General features: G+C 42.2%; 1 protein-coding gene and 1 long non-coding RNA gene across 3 annotated transcripts in view; one reads left to right on the forward strand and one right to left on the reverse strand.

Moving 5' to 3' along the window:
* Positions 1-24087, forward strand: part of LOC140527805 (uncharacterized) — a 41485-nt gene that overhangs the window by 15057 nt on the left and 2341 nt on the right. The window contains exon 2 of the long non-coding RNA XR_011974929.1: positions 3769-22899. This is a non-coding gene — a long non-coding RNA (uncharacterized lncRNA). The remainder of the gene's footprint in view (positions 1-3768; positions 22900-24087) is intronic.
* Positions 10821-24087, reverse strand: part of LOC140527804 (rab11 family-interacting protein 4-like) — a 73060-nt gene continuing 59793 nt past the window's right edge. For both annotated transcript variants that reach the window (XM_072644996.1, XM_072644997.1), the window contains exons 12-13: positions 22699-22842; positions 10821-21277 (exon numbers count right to left, since the gene is read on the reverse strand). In XM_072644996.1, the coding sequence (XP_072501097.1) occupies positions 21161-21277; positions 22699-22842 (261 nt within the window). In that variant the 3' untranslated portion in view covers positions 10821-21160. The remainder of the gene's footprint in view (positions 21278-22698; positions 22843-24087) is intronic.

A 24087-nucleotide genomic window follows, 5' to 3' on the forward strand; every position in this document is an offset into this window, starting at 1 on the left:
GAAACAAACCAAGAACTATTCTGTATTAGAGTCAGAAAGAAGGCGTCCAGAGCCAGGTAGCCAGGTTAGTGCAGTAGTTAGAGCACCAGATTATCCTTTTATAAGACCAGAGTTCAGATTTGGCCCCAAACACTAGTTTTGTAACCCTGGGCAAGCAATTTAATTTCTCTGGGCCTTGCTGTCTTCCTCTGTATAAAAAGGATAATAATTAACAGCACCTACCTCCCAGAGTTGTTGTGGAGAGCAAGCAAGATAATATTTGCGTCTCAGAAAGAACCATATAAATGCTACCTATAATTATAAGGTGATTCAAATATCATCTCAGTTATTTATTTGTTATATTACCCTGGGCAAGTCACCTATCCTCATTTGTGAAATGAGGGACTGAGGCTAAATGGCTTCTTGATTAGAGTTGGAAAAGAGTTTATCCACGTTCCCTGGCCCTATTTAACAAATTAGGAAACTGACCTAGAAAAAGGAAATGGTTTGTCTAAGGTCACACAGGATTTGGTGAGGGAGGCTTTTTGGACACAGCTTTATCAGTTGGGTCTTGATGCATACACAGGATCTCAGAGGTCATCCAAAAAAGGCTTTTTCTTCACCTTCCAAGGAAACTCACGATTGTGGGGGAGGGTTCTCCTGGAAGATAGGAATCTGGACACTCCTCAGAGCATATTTCTGTTTCCCCACCCCACACCAAGATCATTGAATGTCAAAGCTAGAAGGGACCTCGGGATACACTCAAACCTTTCATTGCATAAAGGAGAAAATGGAGGCTGAGGGAGAGGGAGTGACTGAATTGACCTCCAGGCTACACAGATCAGACCTGTCAGTCACATGCCCTCAAATCCATCTGTGCCAACCGTGGGAGTGGTTCAGAGGGGAGAGCAAACAAACAGCAATAATCTTCAAATCTTCCATTTTGCAGAAGTTCCTAGTGGTTGCAAAAGGACTGTTAAACTCATACCCTACTGAGGAGAGTTCCCAGAGGGCAAAAGGGCACCTGGAAAGCAAACAACTATTTGCACTTTTCAAAAGCAATGTCCTGTTCTTGTCCTTGGATCATGTCAACTAGAGCTGACAGGGAACCCACACTTCATCTCTAGCATGGGTTCTTAACCTGGGGTCTGTGAATTTTTAATAAAACTATTTTAATTTTCTAACATCTTATTTCCTGTATTTAAGTATAATTGATTTCTTTTGTAATATGATATATTTTATACATTTAAAAACACAATTCACCAGCCTGCACTTAACCTGCTGTTAGGGTCCCTGGGCTAATACAATCGTTTTTTTTTAAGGGAGTGAGGGAGGCAATCAGGGTTGGGTAACTTGCCCAGGCTTGGTCACACAGCTAGCAAATATCTGAGGTCACATTTGAACTCAGGTCCTCCTGTCTCTAAAGTCTGTGCTCTAAACGCTTAGCTGCCCCCTTGTTTGTTCATTTATTTGTTGTTTTTACAATCCCTTTTTAAAAATACTTTTTTTCCTGTTATGAACCTGACAGTTGTCCCAAACATAAACATTTGAGTAAATGTTTAACAATAACAACTAGCTCTCCAAAAAAACATACACCCTGGACACACTTTTAAAAGTTTAATGTGCATAGTAACCATTTCTCCATCTCTTTCTTAAGTCTGGATAATCAACAAAACAGTGAATCAAGCCTGTTATCCTACTGTCAAATCTTGTCATTTCTTCCTTTACAATGTTTCCCCCAAAGATCTCCTTTCCAGTCATGAAGCCATAAACCTAGTCCAGCCCTTCACCCCTTCTCTTCCTGACCTCTACAATAACCTTCTAATCCACCCCTCTACTTCCAGCCTCTCTCTCCTCCACTCCAATACATCCTCCACTCACCTGCCAAAGTTATTTTTCTGTTCTGACCATGTCACCTTCTTTTGTTGTTCAGTTGCTTTCCAGCAGCATCTGATTCTCCGTGACCCCATTTGGGGTTTTCTTGGAAGAGTTACGTGTGGTTTGCCGTTTCCTTCTCTAGCTTATTTTACTGAGGAGGAAACTGAGGCAAACAGGATTAAGGGATTTGCCCAGGGACACACAGCTGGTAAATGTCTGAGGCCACATTTGAACTCAGGCCTGGCACTCTGAGCACTTTGCCACCCAGCTGCCCAAATATTTATTAAGCCCCTACTATGTGCCAGACACTGTGGCAAGTGATAGATACATAGAAAGGCAATAAAAAGAATGAAATAAATTTCACAAAAAAACATTAAATCAACCCGCATTTATTAAGGGCACCTTGTGCCCACCATTCTGCCACCTCCTCTTCTTACTTCCATACACTATGGAAAGAGGTACATTTAAGCCTTTGGAAAATTTCCCGCTTATTCTTTGGAAGAGGAAGAAAGTCACCGCGATTCTTTTGAGACAAGAGTAACCCGTGGAGGGGTTAGGAGGGGCTGCAGAAGCTAACTATGTCATAGGTGGAGCTGAATTCGGTCACCAAACCTCCTGCTTAAGCTCCTTCAAATTTAACTTGCTCTCACAGAAACATCTAAATGAAATCTCCGAAGAGCTCTCAGGACCTACCCCAACATCTACCCCTATTAATCTTAAACAGCAAAGACCTTTTTCTAGAAAATTTATAAAGCTTCAAAATAGAACATTCTTCTGACTTAGGGTGAATTTCATTTTCTATGTTTTCTTCATCATCACTGATGTTTTCAACAGAGAAAGCATTCTCTTTTACTTTTTTTTTCTTTCTGTATTGTCCCCCGCAGGCAAGATATTGAAAAGGAGCTGCTTGGTTTCCCTTTAAATGGTGCTGTGGATCCTGAAGTGCATCCTGGGAAAATAAATGAAAGCTCCGCCCCTGATTTAGAGTCAAGTGATTTCTAACTCTACCTTTTATTGTGTGGTTGTGGGACCTTTGGTAAATCACTTTCTCTCTTTGTCTTTGTCTGTCGGTCTCTCTTGTCCCTCTGTGTTTCTCTGTGTCTCTGTCTCTTTCTCTTTCTGTGTCTTTATGATTCCCTCTGTCTCTTTTTCTCTCTGTCTCTTCTTCTCTGTCTCTTTTTCTCTCTGTCTCTTTTTCTCTCTGTCTCTTTTTCTCTCTGTCTTTTTTCTCTCTGTCTTTTTTCTCTCTCTCTCTTTTTCTCTCTGTCTTTTTCTCTCTGTCTCTTTTTCTCTCTGTCTTTTTTCTCTCTCTTTTTCTCTCTGTCTCTTTTTCTCTCTGTCTCTTTTTCTTTCTGTCTTTTTTTCTCTGTCTCTTTTTCTCTCTGTCTCACTCTGCTGTGTTCGTGTGTGTGTGCTCGGGCGCGCTCGTCTGTCTGTCGGTCCGTCTCTTTCTCCCTCTTTATTTCCCTCCCTCTTCAATAATCCTAGGACCTTCCAACTCAAGACCTATGATCCTATATCTAAAATCCCTTCACCATAGATGCGATTGGGTTGTTGCGGTGGTTCCAGCACCAAGCCTCGAGTCAAGGATTCACATCTTAGCCTTAGATATTCACTGGCTGTGTGACCCTGGGCAGGTCACTTAACCTCTCTCTGATTCAGTTTTCCCATCTGTAAAACGGGGATGATAATAATAGCCTCTACCTCCCAGAGTTGTGGTGGAGATCCAATGAGACAATATCTGCAAACTGCTTTGTAAACTTTAAAGTCCTCTATACATGTTATTATCATTACAATGATCTCCAGACTCTCTTTCAGCCTTAAAAAAGAGTCTATGGCTCCAAATCTCCGCAGCCCAGGGACTATTTTCTCAGGCTGGAGCATTTGACAAAGTTCATCTGTCATTTTCAGTGACTCGCAGTCTCCAAGATGACTCCGGACCTTGCTACTCCTCCCAATTACAGTGAATTATTTTGACAATGCAAGTCTGATGGGAAGGGGATTCTTTTCTCAGAAGCTTCCAAGGTAACTTCGGAGGGGGAGTCTAAACCACAGATAGTACTATAAGTCTGGGGGTTGTGGTTTGGGCAGATAAAGAGAGACTCACAGAAATGACAAAGGATTACTCTTCTGAGAAGATTTTACTGGGTTTTTGTTTCTGTTTTGTGTCTTTCGTATTGCCTGCATTTGCGGGGCCGAGGGAAGTGTTTAAAGCCTGTCCTAACCATACTATTTACTAGACTGCTTGAATGGAAGATGGGGCCCATCACTTACATTTAAAGAAACCTAGACATTTGCACTATTGAAGCTTTATTTTGGAGATTTCTTCAGATGAAACTTCATGATCCAGGCAAAATGAGCCAAAGAAAGAATCTTTTGGTTCAGGCTCAGACCTGGTTTGTGTTAGCCCAAAGCAGCAGTTCTGAGACTGTTTGGTCTCAGGATCCCATTTTATTATTAAAAATGATCTAGGACTCTTAATGAGTTTTTATTTATGTGGGTTATATCTTTTGAATTTACCATATTAGAAATTAAAATACCTTAACATTGTTATGAAATGAATTTTGAACTCACTGACCCTCCCCCTCCCCAAAGGCAGTGGAAGGAAATAAACTTGGTGGAGAGACTAGTCTAGAGTTTTGAGGAAGTCTGGGGAAGAGGTAGCATCTCAGCTGAAGATTCCAGCTAAAGCCCAGATGATGGCAGCAGAGAGAGGCAGGAAGCGTCAACGACACCAGTTTTAAACTAGGTTAGGTGTAAGGGACTTAATGGTCTCAATTACTTTATAGCAAATGCTCTCTAATGCCTTTTGTTCTAAGTGGAGAACGATGGAAGGGGATGAAAAGAGGGGAGTCTATACTTATAAATATAGGTAGAGCTCTCTCCCCATTCCAGTGCAATTTTTCTGAATAAAATCATACAAATAATGAAGTGTGTATCTACAATTCATATGGACTATCTCAGCCCAACCTGTGGTACAGCATTCCGAGCTCATATTGGTCTGATCAGCCACAGTCCTACACACTGAAACTTCACTTTATCATGATGATGTCATTTTGGTCCTCTTCAAGAACCAAGGACAACAACCAACCAACCAACCAACCAACTGGAATATTGATTGTGCATGCAATACTTAGCAGGAATCTTTCTACTTTGATGAACCATTACTAAAAATAGGTCTCTGTAGCATGTTAAAGTTGGTAAAGGGATTTGCATGTTATCTCATTTGATAGATAGGTGTTCATTTCTCTATTTTACAGTTAAGAAAACTGAGGCCCAGACAGGCTAAGTGAATTGCCCAGGGTCACACAGCTAGCAAATGTCTGAGGCACAATTGAAACAAAGGTCTTCCAGATTCTAACTCCAAAGCTCTAGCCAGGGATAGGATAGGAAGGGGAGGACAGAGGGCATTCCAGACATGCAGTTATAGAGCTGTGAAGTGGCTTAGCATGTACAGGAACTGGCCAACAGGTCAGTTTGTTTGGAGTGCAGAAGGTGGGATGGACACTAACATGTACTTACTCTAGGAAGATGGCGTAGAGCCAGTAAACATATCAGGAGGTGATGATGGAGAACCAATATTTTGCATGGATGCAGACCCACAGAAAGCCCTGAAACTGGGAAAGCTTTTCTGGAACTCCACATGTGAGGGGGATGCCTCAGATTGCCATACATAGTTATTATCCCATGTATAACTTTGGTATCAGAGACTCTCACAAACATGAAGGACCCTGGCTCCCATCCCTTGACTTCGAGTCCAGTCCCAGCTTATGCATCTCTGCATCCAAGTCTCTAGACCTCCCCCACACACAAACTTTTAACTTTTGTTAACAGGAGACAACTACCAGGTTTGGCTCTTTCATCCATAATAAGGTCTATTAATTCCAGAGTTCTGAGACTGGAACCTTTCCCTCCACCAGCACTAGTTACCTCCAAATTTCCATTTCTCCAGTAACCAGCAGATTTGAAGCTAGAACATCCAGAGTTCAAATCTTGCCTCAGACATTCAGTAACTGTGGGCAATCTCTCAACCTGTTTCCTTAAAACAGTAATAACCCTAGCATTTCATGGGGTCCTTTCAAGGACCAAATAAGAAAGTGAGATAATATGGCAAAGTGCTTTGTTTGTGAAGTCTCTATAAATATCAGTTAGTATTATTCAATCCCAGTTTTCCATGTGTGGTGCTCACCCAGGGTTTTTCTGTTGACTATTTCCCATCTTTTGGTCAAGGATGGGGGCAGAACACTAGAAGAATTCACCTACAACACCCATTTTACTGGTAGTTGTGATTGTTGTGTTTAGATGATGACATGACTTGCAGTTGACTTTGATTTGCATGAGGGAGGGCTGCCCAAGGTCACCAGCTTCACTTTCTCCTGCAGAGCCATCTGGGTTCATCAGGACAACTAGAGATGGCCCAGGATATAATGTGAGCGTAGTTGTGATAGGATTGATGGGAGTGAGATTGCCTCTCTTGGCTTAGGGGAGATCTTGGGATTTTTCCTTGATTCTATTTGGGTTCTCTCTGTCCCTGAGGACCCAGGAGGTGAAAGACTGTGTGACCTTGAGCAAGTTAAATTACCTCTGGGGCACTGGTTCACTCCTCTGAAAAATGAGGGGGTTGTAGATTACTTCACAAGTTCCTCCCATTTCAAAATTGAGACTCCAGTGAATATGACAGCCATGCAAAGACACTGTGTTCAGCAGGCAATTTCACAGGGTGGTGACTCATCTTCAAACTGAGATTAAACAGAGAAAGCCGCCCACCACCCACTGCTTCCCCACCTCCCAGAAGCCCCAGGCTTCAAGGGGCTGTTTGGAAGTATTAGTGGAGGTCAGATCGCTGCCAGCTCCCAACCCACAACTTCAAGTTTGTGTCTCCCGCTTTGCTAGCTGCTAGCCAGGTGCCAGCTGTTTTCCTGTAAGGACTCCAAATTGGTTTTGTCGCTGTGCTTTTAATCATCCCCATACCTCAACTAGTAAATATGCACCAGTCCTCTGTCCCCAGCTGCAGGGGGTGGAATGAGGCTGAACACAGCTAAAAAGCTGAGACTGCGAAATCACAGGACAATGAAAAGAGCTCTCCGTGGTTCTGGAGCCAGAGTCTACTTCAGATGCTTACTCCCTGTGTGACCTTAGCCAAGTCACCTTGAAGATGCCTGTCCACCTTTAGTTTCATGATCTTATGAATATAAAAGTAGTCCATCTTCATCTTCACCTGTTGGGGCAAGAAACCAACCATGTGGAGCGGTACAGTCTCTGAATCTGAATACTTTATTTGAATCACAATGACTTCAGGACCAAGAGGACTTTCAGTCATTCCCTACTCTACCCCCTAGGAATCCCAGGAAAGGCACTCCAAAAGGTAGATAGTAAGACATTGTAAGCATCCCCCAGTTGGATGATGAGCTAAGTGACTATGCCTTCCCACTTTTGGGGAGGTGTAGGGATCAAAGGGCAATTACATTACTCCCCTGGAAGTATAAAAGATTGTACTCCTTTGTGTATGAGTTTAGAGAATGTTGAACCTCTTGATTCCTTTGTTTACAATTGTTTTGTGCCTTAATTAAATGCTTTTGCTATTGGACTTTCATTGATATAGACTAGCAATAGAATAAAATATTGGATGGGGACTTGGGCAACAAATTGAAAAATTACCCAAAACAATCAGGCTGAACCTGGGAATAGCTAAAGAATGCTATATGGTCACAGATTAGAGCTGGAACAAACCCTTATAGACCAACTACTTCAACACCTTCAGATGTTGTTGTTTAGTCATGTCTAACTCTGCATGACCCTATTTGGGGTTTTCTTGACAGAGATGCTGGAACGGTTTGCTATTTCCTTCTCCAGCTCATTTTACAGATGGGGAAACTGAGGCAAACAGGGTTAAATGACTTGCCCAGGGTTACACAGCTAATAAATGTCTGAGATCAGATTTGAACTCAGGAAGATGAGTCTTCCTGACTTCAAGCCCAGACCTCTATGCACTATGGTGCCACCTAGCTGCTCTTCAATTTATAGAGGAGAAAACTGAAGACCAGGGGACTTCAGGTCACCGACAGTAAGTAGCATTGCTAGTAGTGGAAATAACTCTAATTGAATTATTCACTGGATTATATCATTATATCATTGAATCAAAGGCTGACATTCCTCTTAATGTAAGTGGAATCTTATCTTCCCAGTGGGCATCCTGGATGGGTCCCTACCCTATGTGGGGCCAATGGGGAAAGAGAAAACCGAATGTAGACAGAAAAATACATATCTGAAACTCCCCTCCTAAGAACAAAAGTAAGGTTAAGTAAAAGGTCTAGTTATAATAAATAATACCAAAAATAAATAATACCACCACCAATAATACCACCTTGGATTGACTGCTTCTTCAATTTCAAAGAATAAAAATCTTTTATATTTTAATTTGGGCCACACTTGTGATTTCATCAGCACAGAGGCCTTCCAAGGAAGAAACCCCTTCTACCAATGCAGGTTAGAACCTTCTCTCCAGCTTCTGGCCTTAGAAAGTGATTAAAGGCTCAAGCAGAAGCAGAGATTTGCTGAGGGTCACACAGGCAGTTAATATCAAGAGAAAAGACCAAGATCTTCCCTAACTCAATGCATTACTCTAAAGTTGCCTCTCACAATAAATGTTTTTTCAATCTAATTGTGGAGCTAAGACTAGATTACCTGGCCCAAAAAGGGTCTCATGCTTTGCTCAACTGAATATCTTTCCAACAAGGGGCAGTTAGGTGGTGCAGTGGATAGAGCACCAGTGCAGGGGTCAGGAAAACCTGAGTTCAGATCTCACCTCAGACACTTGACACTCACTAGCTGTGTGACTTTAGGCAAGTTACTTAACCCCAATTGCCTCATCCTGGGTCATCTCCAGTCATCCTGATGAATGAATATCTGGTTACTGGATTCAGATGGCTCTGAAGGAGAAGTGAGGCTGGTGACCTGCACAGCCCTCCCTCACTCAAAACAAAGTCAAGTGCAAGTCATGTCATTATTTCTCTGATGGCATGGTCTTTGGCAACGGAGGATGAACACACACCTTTCCAACAATACCTTGATATAGTGGGAAAGGCACTACTCAGACTGCAGATTTAGAGCTAGAAAGGGCTTTGAAGGCTTATCAAATCCAGCTCCTTTTACAGATGAGGAAACTGAGGAACAGAGAGGTGAGGTGATTTACCCAGGGAGGTATCTAACTAAGGTCTTCCTGACTTCAAATCCAGCTCTAGGCTACCTAACTGCCAGGATACAGGTTCACTGTGACTCTGATACTAATTATCTGATCCCAGGCGAGTTCCTACACCTCTATGAAACTGCAGCTCTCCATGTGTAATTAAGATGGGTATTGCAATATTTGTACTATCAAATTCAGAGTTGCTGCAAGGAAAACCTTTTGTAAAACCTTTTGTAAAAACCTTAAAACAGCTGTAGAAACATAGTACTATGATTATAAAACCTTAAATGATGGGCGCAAAGACTCCCAGAAAGAATCTATGCCCATCCTATCAGTAGTCCCAACAGGACTGGGCATGCTACTCAAAGGCATAGGACTGGTTGGGCTGAGCTTAACAGAAGTAGGAAATTGCTATCTACATTCAGAAAAAGAACTTTGAAGTCTCAATGCAAATCGAAGCATGCCATTTGCTCTTTTTTGGTTATTGTTGTCTCTTCTTTCTCATGGTCCCTCCCCATCAGTTCTAATACTTTTGTCCAACATGACTAATGTGAAAATGTTTAATATGAATGTATATGTAGAGCCTATATCATATTGCATGGTATTGGGGTTGGGGAAGGGAAAGGAAGGAGAGAAAATTTAGAACTCACAATCTTATGGCAGTAAATGTTGAAAACTAAAAATACCTAAATTTTTAAAAAAAGAACAGAAATGGGAAAGAACAGGTTGATTGAATTAGGTTCCCCATAAGCAATATGAAAAACTCATCTAACCAATTAGCATTGTACTGCAGAAACTTAGATCCAAATGAATCCATTTCAGCACATGACATGTCCAAACATCATCATCCCCTCTCAGTCTCCATCACAATTCTTTCTTCACCCATTCATTCTCATTTCCATTTCTACTCATAATGGCTGTAGCATATACTCTAGTTTCCTGCTTATTTTTACTTTGCACTATTTCATAAAGATCTTTCCATAATATATTCCTCATTCTTTGTTACATTAATTGCATTGTAGTACCAAAACATTTATGTACCACAATTTATTTAATCATTCCCCTATTGAAGGACATTTGGATTGCTTCTGGTCGTTTTAAAGAATTCTGAGTGATGTTAAAAAACCCAAAAAATCCTTTGACCACCAATATGCCACAGTTTACTTATTTCTCTACTGAGGGATATTCAAATTGCTTCTAGTTTGTTCATATATTTATTTGAGAATTAAGAGTGATGCCATGAAAATCTCTGACCACTAACATACTACAATTTATTAGCCATTCTCTTTGTTGTGGGATAATCAGAATTGCTTCTAGAGTTTGTTTCTACATTGTCGTTGTTTTAGGAGGGGAGGGGACTATGACTAATTATGTCATAAAAATCTTTCAACTGAGAGCTTTTTTTTTATCTTGCTCTCTATAGTCCCAACCATGCAATTATTAGTTCAAAGACTGTAATTCTTTTCACAGTTTTTTACTATGAATTGCTAGAATGTTATCTAAAAAGATTTCATGAGCAATGGGTGGTCAGCAATCAGTTCTCCACCAATATTGAATTTCCATGCATTTAATTATTTTTGCCAATTTGGTAAGCAGGCCAGGACCTCAAATTTGTTTTCATTTGCATCTCTGCTTAGTAATGAGGTTGAGTGTTTTTTCAGCTGTTTTCTCTTTTGAAAGTTATTGGTTTACATCCTTGGTTTCCCTCTCTTCTTGCTATAGACTCCTTCCTCTTTCTCTCCCTCCCCACCCCCTCTAATTAAAGAGACACTCTGAGTCAGGCAAGAAAAGCAAATCATTTATTTACACCTTTGTCTATACAACATTACAGTTCCCTGGATGGGGCTCACCCAATATCAGCAAGAGCCCTTTCCTTTCAGAGTAAAATCCAGTCAGAGGTTATAGAGATTCTAGGACACAGAGAGAAAGAAGCACCATTCCTGCCCACCTCCCCGCCCGGGTTACCTGATCTTGTCAGAGCAACCCAGGAGCAGGAGGAGAGTGTATACCTGGCTCTCTGCCCCAGGGGTGTCTTACTGTGAAGTCCCAGCATCATCTCCACCCCCAATGGCTTGAGACAAATTTCCAGATTAAGGTCATTGTAGTGAACTCTATTTTGCTCAAGGCAGAATTTTCACTCTAACCTTTTTTTGACGACTACATATGTAAAATTTGCATTGCAATAGAAGGCCAAATCTCTTCCCTTTTCCTGGGCACCAGGAGGAAGGAACAGGAGAAAACTGGGCACAAAGGAAAGGTTGTTATTAGCTGCCCACATATTAGAACAAAAGAAATCATTTGTCAGGGGGGGGTCTCTTTATCGAATTACCTAAAAAAATCACATGGTTTGAACAATTACTTGATCAAAATTAAGTTTAAAATTTGCATTCATGGATAAGTCCTTTCTGCATCGAGCAGGATCTATTAAACTCTGTTCAGCTTAATGGCTCAAACCACCACATTCACAGGAGCTGGACTCCTGTTTAGTGATACTCAGGTAGTTACCCTTGCTTTACCCTTGGTTTTCAAGGGCAACAACCAGACTGGAAGCTGTTCCTCTTCCAATAATCCTATGCAAGCTGTTACAAGCTAACCCAACAAAACCAATCAGGAATCTGTAATGTGACAGCAGTATCTGCAAGCCCTGTTCCTTCCTCAAATGTGTTACTGGGATTCCATGGGCATCTACAAGAGTAACTGTTTTCTCAGATACAATACTTCTAAAATAAGATGTGCAGGAAAGTCAAAGAATGGCTTATTTAGTTCTGTGTTCCCCTAATCTTTCCAAGATAATAAGAATAATAACAATCTGTACAAAATGATCAAGTGTTCACTGCCAAGTGTAAAGTAATTTAATTAAGGGCCTAAATCTTTTGGAGAAGTATAAGTGTAGGTGTAAACCTGTCCAGGAATCTTTATTTTCTTGACATCTCCATGAAATTCAAATACAGTTCATTGTATTTATACATTTACAGGTCACAGGAGAGGGAAGCCAGGGCCAGGTTACATAGGACAAATGAGTTAAAAAAAAAAAAGGACCCCAAATTACAGGTAAACATGAAAAATTCTGTACAGTCAAGACAGTGAAGGAAAGGCACACGTTCAAAAGACCCCTAACACATGCAAACAAGAGATCCATATGGCCTGGGCAATACAGCCAAAAAAAAAAAAAAAAGCAAATGGTCCCACAATGCAGTTTCTAGGAAAATTCATTCAAGTGCAAACAGTATTTCAAGCATACCGCAAGTATAACACGGATAGCTTCGGAATGTAACTCCCTGCTCCCTGGAAAATCAGAGCCGGAGAGAGATTCGAAGGCTTACAGCCTAAGTTTGGAAGGGGAAAAAAACCAAACTCCAAATCTCATACAAGTTTTAACACAGGAGTGTGGCCTTGGTGTAGGAAACCAAGTTGTGTGCGTACAGTGTGGTCACATTCCACTAAAGGTCTAAGCTTAGTAGAAACAAGCTTCTCTCAAAAGTTGTTTTAGATATCCCTCAGCTCCCTACTTTCCTCATTTAAGCAGCAGCCAGTCACCTCTGGGTCTGAAAGATGGCAAAGGAAAAGTATGATGAGTGTTTGGTCCCTTCCTCACCATGTTGTCCACTTATCTAAAGCCTGGATTTTCATCACTCAGCTAATCTGTGTCAATCATGTAACCATAGAAACATCAGAGCAGGAAGGTTCCTGTAATTCAGTCTGGTCATTTTTCAGAAATGGCAACTGAGGCCCAGAAAATGCAAGTGACTTGACCAAGATCACATAGTGAGTTGTTAAGTGTTTGATTGCAGGAAGTGGGTGCCCTAAAGTCAGTTAGTGCTGGGGGATAGGAAAATGGCTATCCAACCAATTTCAGTCCTCTGTTCTATTTTTTCACTCCCCTGGAGGCTAATGTGGTTCAGTCACAAGTCCATCAGGACTACTTATGGGCATAAAGGTTAAGGGTTCAGGCCATTGATGTACCCACCCACCAATGGAAGATCATGAACACTGATTACCTCCATTAGGACTTTTGTCCACTTGACCTCTGGTGGTGAGTTCCACCCTACACCCAAATCATTTCCAGTTTTCTAAAGCTTAGGAAATGCAGGAACCATTCTAAAGTAGAGCTGTCCTCATCACGACTATGTTTACTACTCTGGACTCCCAGCTGGATCCCAAAATCATCACTACTATCTTTACTACTCTGGATTCCCAGCTGGATCCCAGAGTCAAAACTCATGCATCCCAAAGTAAACTACCAACAGTCGTTACCCAAAAGACTTCCTGATTCCCAAAGAGATGTCAAAGGACAAGGAGAAAAGGCAGAGAATGGAAGAGATACTTAGCACCAAAACCCAGCTGATGGATGTTCCTCAAACTGTCAGCTCATTTACATGGTCCCTATTACTCCAAACCAGTTAGTTATTGTAGACCTTAGATGTCACCAAACTCTCACCCTTGACACAATTATCCCAGACAACCCTGATACAGAGTGTCTCCTCAATCTTTTCCACTCCTTAGACTCATGACCCAGTTAGACCTCATTATTTCCTGAGTTTGCTATACCTAAAAATATTCCCCCCAAACCCAATCCCCTAACACTGAAATATTCTCAAAATTCAATGATCATTCATATCTGTACTCTTAACAACTTGTAGATTTATTGCTGCCATCTTGGAGCAAGGGAGGGAAATCAGGAAAACTCACTAGAATCCTGTCTGGTGCTGTTACCACCATTGATTTCAACCAATTGGCCTGACCATGTATTACTGATGGCAATGGAAATGAATTGATTTAGCGAAAGACAGTAGCATACTTTTGAATTTTGGGGGGGGAGGGGGGCAGGAGAGAGGTCTAATGGGAATGGGAAAGAAGTTGGGGTGACTTTAAGGCAACTCTCATGAAAGTCTTCCTTGGTCTACCCTCCCCCAGAAAATCTTTGTAGCAAAGGAAATGAAGCCACCACTTTTCTACTCAGCAAGGCAGAAGAAAGTACAATTCCCAAGTATGTTTGAATGTTATGAATCCAAGCTGGCTTTGGGAAAAAGGATTTATATGAGCCAATTAAGAAATGAACTCAATTTAAAATCATAGGATTTAGAGTAGGAAGGGACCTTAGATGTCAGCAAGTCCAAAGGACAAGAGAGAGGAAGCTACTACTATGAAATTTACAAAGCCAGTGGAAAGGGTACTGAGGAGTCAGAGGACCTGAGTTCAAACTCTGTCTTTGGAGCTTACTATGCATGTGACCTTTTTATGCAATGACCCTTAAGGTCCCTTCAATCCTATAAACCCAGGGTTTTGGTGTTCAGTCATTTTTCAGGGATATCTGATTCTTTATGACCCCATTTTGGGTTTTCTTGGCAAAGAGACTGGAGTGGTTTGCCATTTCCTTCTCCAGCCCACATGACAGATGAGGAAACTGAGGCAAACAGGGTTAAGTGACTTGCCCATGGTCACCCAGCTAGTGTCTGAGGCCAGATTTTAACTCAGGAACCTGACACTATGCACTATGGCGCCACCTAGCTGCCCCGCATATAAACCCAAATTCCCCAACTTCCTGTCTCCTCTTTCCCTATTGACTCAGTTTTACTTTTGTTTTTTCCCTTGACAAGCTGTTCAAAAGACCCTTCCTGGGTATCAGCTATTGCTCCCCAAGGCTTCTGGGAGGAAGTCCTACCATTTTCCAAGGAGATTCCTGAATCATTGGACCAATAAAACCACATGCCTTGGAAAAGGCTCGTGGGTGGGAGGCAGTGTAGGAAACTTGACTAATCCTTGGTTAACAGCTTATTTAACTTGTGTCACTATTAAAAGGAGCAACAATCAGTTTCCCAGGAACCCTTGAGGCTCAGCTTACCCCAGCAGGGTGACTGCCAAAGTTAAAACACTGTCCATTAGCATACACAATATGCTACAACCTGAAACTCTCTAGAATTTCATTAATTCCTTAGAGAGCTGTGCCAATTTCTTCTAAAGCTATGAAAAAATCCATATGCACAATCTGTGAAAAAAACATAATGGCCTCTGATTCATATTGTTTTCAACGTAACTGATGATATCAAAGTGACTTAAATCCACCTTTGGCTTGGAGTAAAAAAAGGAAAGGAAATTATAAAATCACATAAAGTTGTTAGAACTGGTTCCAGTAAGAACAGGGAGTGGACCTCTGATTTCAACTGCATTGCTATAAAGAACATCCAGGTGAGGAAATTCCCTCCCCCGATGCAGGTTCAGCCTCTTCTCAGAACTCAGTCTAGGACTGCTGCCTAGAGCAGAGATATCAATCACAAAGCCCACAACACTCCCAAGTGTGGGAAATATTTCACAGAATAAATAAAAATAATATATATTAACATATATATGTATATATATAAAAACTGCTGCCTGCAGGGATCCTCATATATGAATTAGTGGCTCCTGTTTCTATCCAAATCTGACACCATAAACCTACAGCAATGATAAGGTTAAATGACTTACCCAGGACCACACAGTGTCAGAGGTAGAATTTGAACTCAAGCCTCCCTGGATTTGAGGCCAGCTCTCTATCCAGGTTCTTAATCTTATTTGTCCTGGACCCCAATGGCAGTGTGGTGAAGCCCATAGACTCCTCAGAATAATATTTGTTGCCTACATTCATAACTAAAGGAAACTTCAGTTAGAAGAAAATGGAAATAAAGATGTAAATTGTTTCCCATCCAGGTTCATGGACTGACTCCTTGACACCACTGGGGGGGTCGGGAGTAGCAGTCCTTAGACCTCAGATTATGAAGCCCTGCCTATGCTGCCGTGCTTCTGTTAGAACTGGACAGGACTATAAAGACCATTCAAAGATCATCTGGTCTTGGCACTGGAAGGAGAGGGATTCCATGCAGAGGACCTCCATCACTCATCTCCTATAGTTGGTCAGGTGCCCGAAAGAGCCCCAGTGGATATACATTTCCTTCGGTGAAGGTAAAAGCAACTGTGGATTTCTTTGTGGCTGCCTGCTGATCCAGGGGTCTGTGCCTACAGAAAAAAAAGAGTGCCTTGACTTGTTCTTTCAGGCTTGATTCTACCTCTAGCAAAGATCAAGGCAATCAGCCCATGTCTGGGCTCCAATATGGGGCTGCTGGCATCTGATGGAGAGACTAGCCATGGTGCCCATGAACAACTCACTCCATAACCACTAGGGGGAGGTCCCAGTCAGCCAGAAGGATTTCAGGTGGAACCTATCTACCCTGAGTCCTAATGGTGCCTTCCTGTGAAGCAAGGGAGGAAAGGGAACTCTCAAGTAAGAAACTGACTCAAACCTCCCGCATTAGAATGGAAACTCCTTAAGAGTAGAAGCTGTTTCAATTTTGTCTTTGTATCCATTCCCAGCCTCTTACATGGTACCTGGCACAAATGCTTGTTGATCTATTGATCCAGTCCACCCCCCATCCTTTTTTTTCCATGAGGAAGAAAGTTAGGCCCAGAGAAATGACTTTCTCTGGCTTACTCATCAAGATGAGTGGCTGAGTCGCTTGTGGCTAGAGTGCTGAACTTGAAATTAGGAAAACCTGGGCTCAAGTCCTACCTTCAACTAGCTTTATGATCTCTATAAAGTTTCTTAACTTCTCTGGGCCTCAGTTTCCTCATCTGTAAAATGGGGTTGCTAACAGTATATACCCCACAGGGTATTTTTGTGAGAGTCAAATTTGAGAATATACATAAAGCACTTCGGGGCAGGATACTTCTTCCTGCCTTTTCACATCCCTCCCTGGCTCCCTGACAGGCATCCAGCATGGAATGCAGTCGAGTCACAGAATCCTACACCTGGAATTGTAAAAGGTTACAGAAACCTTCCCATTCAAACCTCTCCCCTCAGGGAATTGTAAAGTCTCCTTTGTTTTCCCCAGAACTTTCTAATACTCTTGAAAAAAAAATAGGACCCAGAAAACAACAACAGAAGTTGATTTCTTTCCATGCCTTCACTACCTAGTCTTAAGGCTTGCTTTCCATCAGATTTCATACAAAACCCAATCAAAGTGTAGGGCTGATACCAGGGAAAATTTTCATAACCTGCCATTAACACTTACTAGCTGTGCGATCCTGAGCAAGTCATTTCCTCTCTTTAGTGTCTCGGTTTTCTTATCTGTAAAATGAGGGAGTTGGACTGCATGGCCTTCCAAAGGTTTCTCCCAGTTGTAAGGCTATGATTCTATGCATCTCCATCTGAGATGGCAGACTTTATTCTTGACTCCAAAATTTCATCTAAACTAAACAGACCTGGAGGATATGCAGGGGTAGGAAGGAAGGTCTTATGGTAGATATGGAAGTAACAAGTCCCTACTGAACAAAAAGATTATACCTCTGGACCCAAAAGGAGAAGAAAAAGAAGCAGTATCACAGATAAAATGGCAGCTGATTTCTCTTTCATTTCCCTCCTCCCTCCTCTCTCTCACACACACACATACACACACAGACACACATACACACACACACACACACAAAACTCTTCCACAGTTGCCTCAAGGTTCACTGTTTGGACAATGAAACTTATTGGTCCACTGGGCTGAATGAAGCAGGTTGCCTTCATTACCATTGATTCTGACAATTTTTAAAAGTATTTTTTAAAAGCCCTCAACAATTTATTTTACAAATTAAGAAATTATTAAAACACCTACACTGAACTTAACTTCAAATAAGTGTTACATAAGACTTGATCCTTTAAATCAGGTGTTGACAGAGAGAATGAAGGGAAGGAAGGAGAGAGAATGGAGGGAAGGGGGGAAAGAGGGAGAAAGAGAAAGAGAGAGAGAGAACCACTCCAGCGTTTGGCCTCTCTGATCTCAGAACATCTCTTTCTCCTTTGAACAGCTGTGCAAACAGCCACCAACCCAGAGAAAGCAGCACCTGATGCTACCTGGGAAAAGAGTAAAGAAACAAGTGAAGATACCAGACCTGCCAGGTGCCTTCTAGAAGGACTGGGGCCAAGAAAATTTCCAGGACTCCTGTTTGATTTTTATTTGTTTACAAGGCTGGATCCTCTTTGCACCAGGCACAAATTCCTCCATATATTTATAGCAGCTCAGGCACCTGACAATTTTTCTAGGTGTCCCCACTGAGGTAGACCTCGATGGGAGAGCACAACATATACAAAAAGAAAAGAAAATACGTCAACTGACATTTTTTGGAGACCTTCTATTCTCAACCTCTTTCTATGGATGACCACTAGGTAGGCCTGAATGTGCTAGGGTTCTTGGCCTCTTTTTCTTTCATTTGCTTAAAATGAACTGAATTCTCTTTTGCTGCTGAATCCAGACGTGATCGTTGTCCCTGGAGTTTTGTTTTTTGAATTTCCCCTCCTCTATTTGCTTTCAGATTTTCCCCCTTACCTCTTCCAGTTCATTCATTCCATTTTCCTTTTCCTAGATCCTCTCCCCTTAACATCCAACCTTCTCTTCATACCCATTCCATTACTGGATTTTCCATGGAGTACCTCATACTCAAGGGGGCCCATGGAAATGACTTTGCTGAGGACTTTGAGAATCCTCAGAAGACTGATCACTCATGGGCTGTTAATAGGTCAATATAATTTGAGTGGCTATTTATTTTTGTCCAGGCAATTGGGGTTAAATGACTTGCCCAGGGTCACACAACTTATAAGTGTCAAATGTCTGAAGTCAGATTTGAACTCAGGTCCTCCTGGCTCCAGAGCTGGTGTGCCACCTACCTGCCCCACTAATTCTTTTTGGAATGGATCTGTGATGTCACTGCTATAGGGAACTCCAGGTGAGAAAATTCCCTCTACCAATGCAGAAAGGTGCCCACTCAGTAACTTCAGTCTTTTCAAGTCTCCTGGGGATTTGCCCTGGATCACATGGCCTGCATGTGTTGGAGGCTAATTTATTATTCCCTCCATAAAACAAAAGTTGCTTTTTGTCAGTCTTCCCTGTTACGGGAAAACCCAGCTGACAAAACTGCCAAGATCCTGTGTTAGGGGAAAGTCCAGCTTTCTAGATGCCCTCGCATTAAATTAGGGAGAAAATACAAACAAACACACACTCCCACTCCATTTTTTTTTTTGCTTCCATGATGGTTCCCCCTTCAGTCTCATTATGATCCCTTCACATCCCCTCCTCCAACATGCCCAGACATTCTTTCTCACATGACAGTGATGAAGAAAACAAGAAACTGAAGGGATAAAAATAAAGATATATATTAGATTAAAGGAAACAGGGAAATGCATTAAAAAGGGATATAAAAACTCCAGGCGAATGTGAAAATTTCAGGGAAGGGGAGGAAGACATTGCCAACTGCCAGCTTCTACATGAGTATAGATAAAAGACTCTTAGTGTGAATCCCCCACCAAGTGTCAGGGGAACGATGAAAGTCAATCCCCAGTCTCCTGGGCCACTCCAGTTATGTCCCACTCTTTCTCTTCAGTGCAGGTAACAAAGGTCCGTTTGAATTTTTAGAACAAAAGAGTCTCACATCCTAGGAGAGTGCAGTCCCCTGATTTGATATCCAGCTCCTTTGATGACAAAACCCCATACCACAAGAGGAGTCCGCCTGGCTTCAGGATTGTGCTGCAGACATCTATCTAGTAGGGCTTACAAAAATGGGTCTTTTCTATCTAGCCTGGGTTGGAAGGACAGAGGCTACTCATACTCCCAGGTCTACTGATGATCAATAACCAACTCAGTTTCTTACTTGGGCCCATTTGCCCTTCCTTAGGAGGCCGTGTGTGGACCCCTTTCCTAGGGGCTTTATGCAGACAATCAATTGACTTAGCACCCTGCAGCTGAGAACTCCCCAGTTCAAGAGATCTACCAGTCTCTGCCACCTAGATAGCTGGGATTACAGACATAGACACCACCATGTCAAGTCACGTTGGGTGGGACTTAAAAATTTGGATAAGCAGGCCCGTGCTGGTTAGATCCAAAACCTCTGAGGTTGTTAGTTTCAACTCCCACAGAGACATGGTCCACGGGCATCCAGATTTACATGCCTACCACTCAGATGTCCAGGGATGGAAGGTGATGGTGTGGGCTGAAAGTTGCTGGGAATAAAATCCTTCTCACCCCCAAATAAGTCCTCAGTTCGACTATGAGTGATTTACACCTTCATCATCCCCTACTCTTTCCAAACATCTGTTCCCTACCAAACACAAAATTGAGCATCTTCATTTTCTTAAATAAACAACACACACACACACACACACACACACACACACAGAGGAACAGAAACAATGGGGGAGGTAGTAGGAATGTAGGAGTGCAAGGGAAACCTTAAAAAATAAAGGCCAAGAGTCCACCCCCCCCAAAATTAAACAGCTTGAATTCTAAGTCCCCTGAAAACTGGGGTTAAGTTGTAGAAACAGCTGCTTAATGCTCGTGAGACCCAAAGCCATTCCTGTACCAACCCAGAACCAGCTACTAGTCATTAAGAATGGTGTGTGAAATGGAGGAGGTAGACATTAAGTGACGAACCACTCTTTGCCAGCAAATGATTATGGTAGTCATAAATCCTCTAGCCCCAAACACACCAAAGATCAGAAGCAGTGACTTTCTCCTCCATGATTTTCTACTAAAAGACAAATTTCTCTTTCCTGGCCCAAATATTTGTGCCCTGGCAGGATGTGCCACCAGTGAAGGCAAAGGGAGGATGATATCAAGCTAATCCTAATCACAAGGCTGCTAAGTATTCAAGTTACTAGGAAAGTCATTATTTTGTTCTCCATCCTGTAGGAGGTGAGGGGGCACCTCCAACAATAGAGATAGATCTTTTAAAAAATCCTTACAACCAGAGGTAGTCATTTCATTCCATATCTAAAACACAAGTTTCCAGTTATTACAATAATAATCTCCTCCTATCCCCTCTACCAACCCTCTTTCCTGCAAAGGTACAACAAAGTGCATGAAAAGCTAACCAAAGCAGACCTTTGTGACGAATGGATCAACTGCATACCATCCTTAATATCAACATTCACACACACTCATTTTCTGTCATACCCAATTATACACACACATACACACACGGTTGTATGTATAGACATTTACAGTATTAGTGACTCTTAAATCCAGTGACATGTGCAGAAGGTGTCAGGTGGCTGCTGCTCTCCCAAGCTCTTCATTGGTTCCACTCCCACCTCAACCCCTACATCTCCTTTCAGTTTTTGATCTCCAGGATTGACGGGTTGTGGTCCAGGATGGCGAGAATGATCTTGTCCATATACTGTCTCAGCCGGTAGTTGATCTCCTCCTGTTCTTTGAGGGCTTCCATAAGCTGATAGAAACAGATGAGAGATGTCCAATGAAAACCCAGCCTTTTGCCAGCAAAGCCAAGGATCTTCCCCTGTTCTGACTGGCACAAGCGCACAGACCTCAGCTGAAGCAAACCAGGTATCCAAAAAAGTTAAGCTGGGTATGAGTCACAATGGACTGATCAGGTAGGGTAAGGTTTCCTTTTAACTTGGGGAAAGGAGTCAAAAGTCCTCCTATGTTAAAAACAAAACTTAAACACATGGTTTGGGGTAAGAATTCTACGTCAGGAACCTAAAATGATTTCTAGCTCTGAAATGGATCATTTCTGTGACATCAAGCAATATTTCTGGGGCCAGGAACATGCCATGGGGGCCTAAAGGAGCAAATTTGGATCTAGAAAGCACCTTAGAGGCCATCTGCTCCATTCCCTTCATTTTACACATGAGGAAACTAAGACTCAGTGAGACTAAGTGAGCTGTTCAAGGCCACAAGACATGACAAGTTTAGTAGCCTGACCTAGTAGGGAGATGTCTGCCTCTTGTTTTTCAGTTTTAGGGCAGGGGAAGAAAAAGATGTTTTTGTAAAGTGATCTCTGGAAAGGGATTGTCAGGGATGCAAAAATAAAAGATATCTTTAAATAAAAATTTGTTTTAAAAACATTGCAATTATTAATTATTATTATTTTAATAAATTATTGTTATTTAGATCCAAAACCTATGAGGATGGTAGTTTCAGCACCCACCCAGGCACAGGGTAAAAAAGAAAACCAACTCTGAATCAACATTACAAAGAAGAATGCATTTATAAAAATCCTGTGGGACAAGGGAGAGGGTAAAGAGGAAGAGACCAGAATTTAGAGGAGGCAGTAACTTCCTTGACTATGGAGCAGATTGAAAGAGAATTCCTGTGATTAATTATCAAAATTCAGGTTAAATATATTGTGGTGTTGACTTGGTAGGCAAGAGTACCTGGGTTCACATCCCACCTCTGACACTTTCTAACTGTGTGACCCTGGACAAGTCCTTAACCTCTCCCAGTCCATTTCCCCATCTCTAAAAATGAAAGCTTTGGACACGAAGGCCTTGAAGGTCCCTTTGCTCTCGAACTCTATTGTCCTATATACCTCCCTAGGCCTCAGTTTCCTCATCTGTAACATGAAGGGGTTCAAGATGGCCTCTAAGGTGTCTTTCAGCTCTAGATCTATGCATCTGTGACTCAGAATCACTTTAACTTGAGTTTTCTTGGAAAACTGTGGTATCTGCTGGTCTTGACCCTTGTCCCTTGCAGGAACAACAGAGTTTCCTAGGTCAGAATCAGAGCATTAACATGTCCAGGGGCTAATGGGTCACCTAGAAATGCTTTTTTTTTCTTTTTAAATAAATGCCTTTCTTAAGGATCCAGTGGGAAGCGCTGGAACTACTCAGGGACTGAACATGTCCTTACCTCGTCCCGGGATGCTGAATCGATCTCTGCTGCCAAAGATTGGGCCTTGGTCTGAGTGGCAAAAAGATTCTTCGCTTCATAAAGACTGAGACTTAAAATCTGCCCATTCAGGTCATCGTTCTGATCTCGGAGCTTCTGGTTTTCCTGTCAAAAGCATAAGGGAAAGAGAAGAGTTAGAGGTCATCAATCAATGAACAACTGGTGAGCACCTACTATGTACCAGGCACTAAGCTGGGGCTTGAGATTCAACTACTGAAAGTCCCTGCCCTCAAGGAGTTATTTTTTTATTTACTGAGAGGGAGGTGATTTCCAATCAATCAACCAAATAGTATTTCATAAAGCACCTACTATGTGTCATGCTAGGCATGATAGACATGCTAGACAAAAGGGAAACAGTCCCTGCTCTCAAGGAGCTTTTATTCTCCTGGGAAGACAGTTTGTGTACACATATAGAAGGAGTAAATATAATGAGGTAACTTAGTGAGAGAGGTCACTAGCCCTTCCTATAGAAGATGGTGCTTGCAGGATCTTGCAGGAGGGGAGGGAATTAATGAGATGAGGAAAGAGTTCCTAGGAGAAATAACTAGGTTCAACTAAAATTAAGCCCTTAGCTCAGATCCTTTCACCTCCTTCCAAGGGAATGGGTATACTGGCTTCCACCTAGGGTCGAGGCACTTGCCTGGGAAGTAAAAGCATATGGCTAGAATACCAGCCTGGAGTCAAGAAGCCCAGGGTTCGATTCCTGCTCCTGACACAGAGTGGATACTATCCACCTCTCTCCTTACTCTAGGCAACTCTGTTGCTGCCTCAGCATGGGTGGAATGAGGTTTTGATCCAGGGATCCTGCCTGGCTCAGCATAATCATATGGAGTGGGAAGGGGCAGGGTGGAGAGTTATATCCAGAGGCAGAAAGGAGAGGCTTAAGCCAAGGAACGTGCCCAGCACACCATGGAAATGTGCCCAGCTGTGCTTTAGGGAAGTCATCTGAAAACACCATCTGTACAAAGACAGAAGATTCATGGAGTTGTATTTATGGCCTCCCCACCAGGCTCTCTCCAGAACAGGGGCTCTTTGTTGTTACTGCGGCCCAGACCCTGCAGCAGTTCGGTGAAGCCAGGGGAGCCCTTCTCAGAATCACGTTTGCTGCCCACATTCATAATGAAGAAAACATAAACTCTCGTTAGAGGCTAGTGAAAATAAAGACACCGTTGTTTTCCCATCCAAGGTCACAGACTCCAGGTTAAGAATCCCTGCACTAGAAAGAATGAGACAATCCTGCAACCTAGCCAACTAGGACATACACAGGAAAGGCTTTGCATCAATCACCAATCCAATCTATGTAGCTCTTCAACATTTACAAGATCAACATATTTCATCTCATCTTATTCT

The sequence above is a fragment of the Notamacropus eugenii genome, chromosome 2 (genome assembly GCF_028372415.1).
Source record: "Notamacropus eugenii isolate mMacEug1 chromosome 2, mMacEug1.pri_v2, whole genome shotgun sequence".
Lineage (NCBI taxonomy): Eukaryota > Metazoa > Chordata > Mammalia > Diprotodontia > Macropodidae > Notamacropus > Notamacropus eugenii.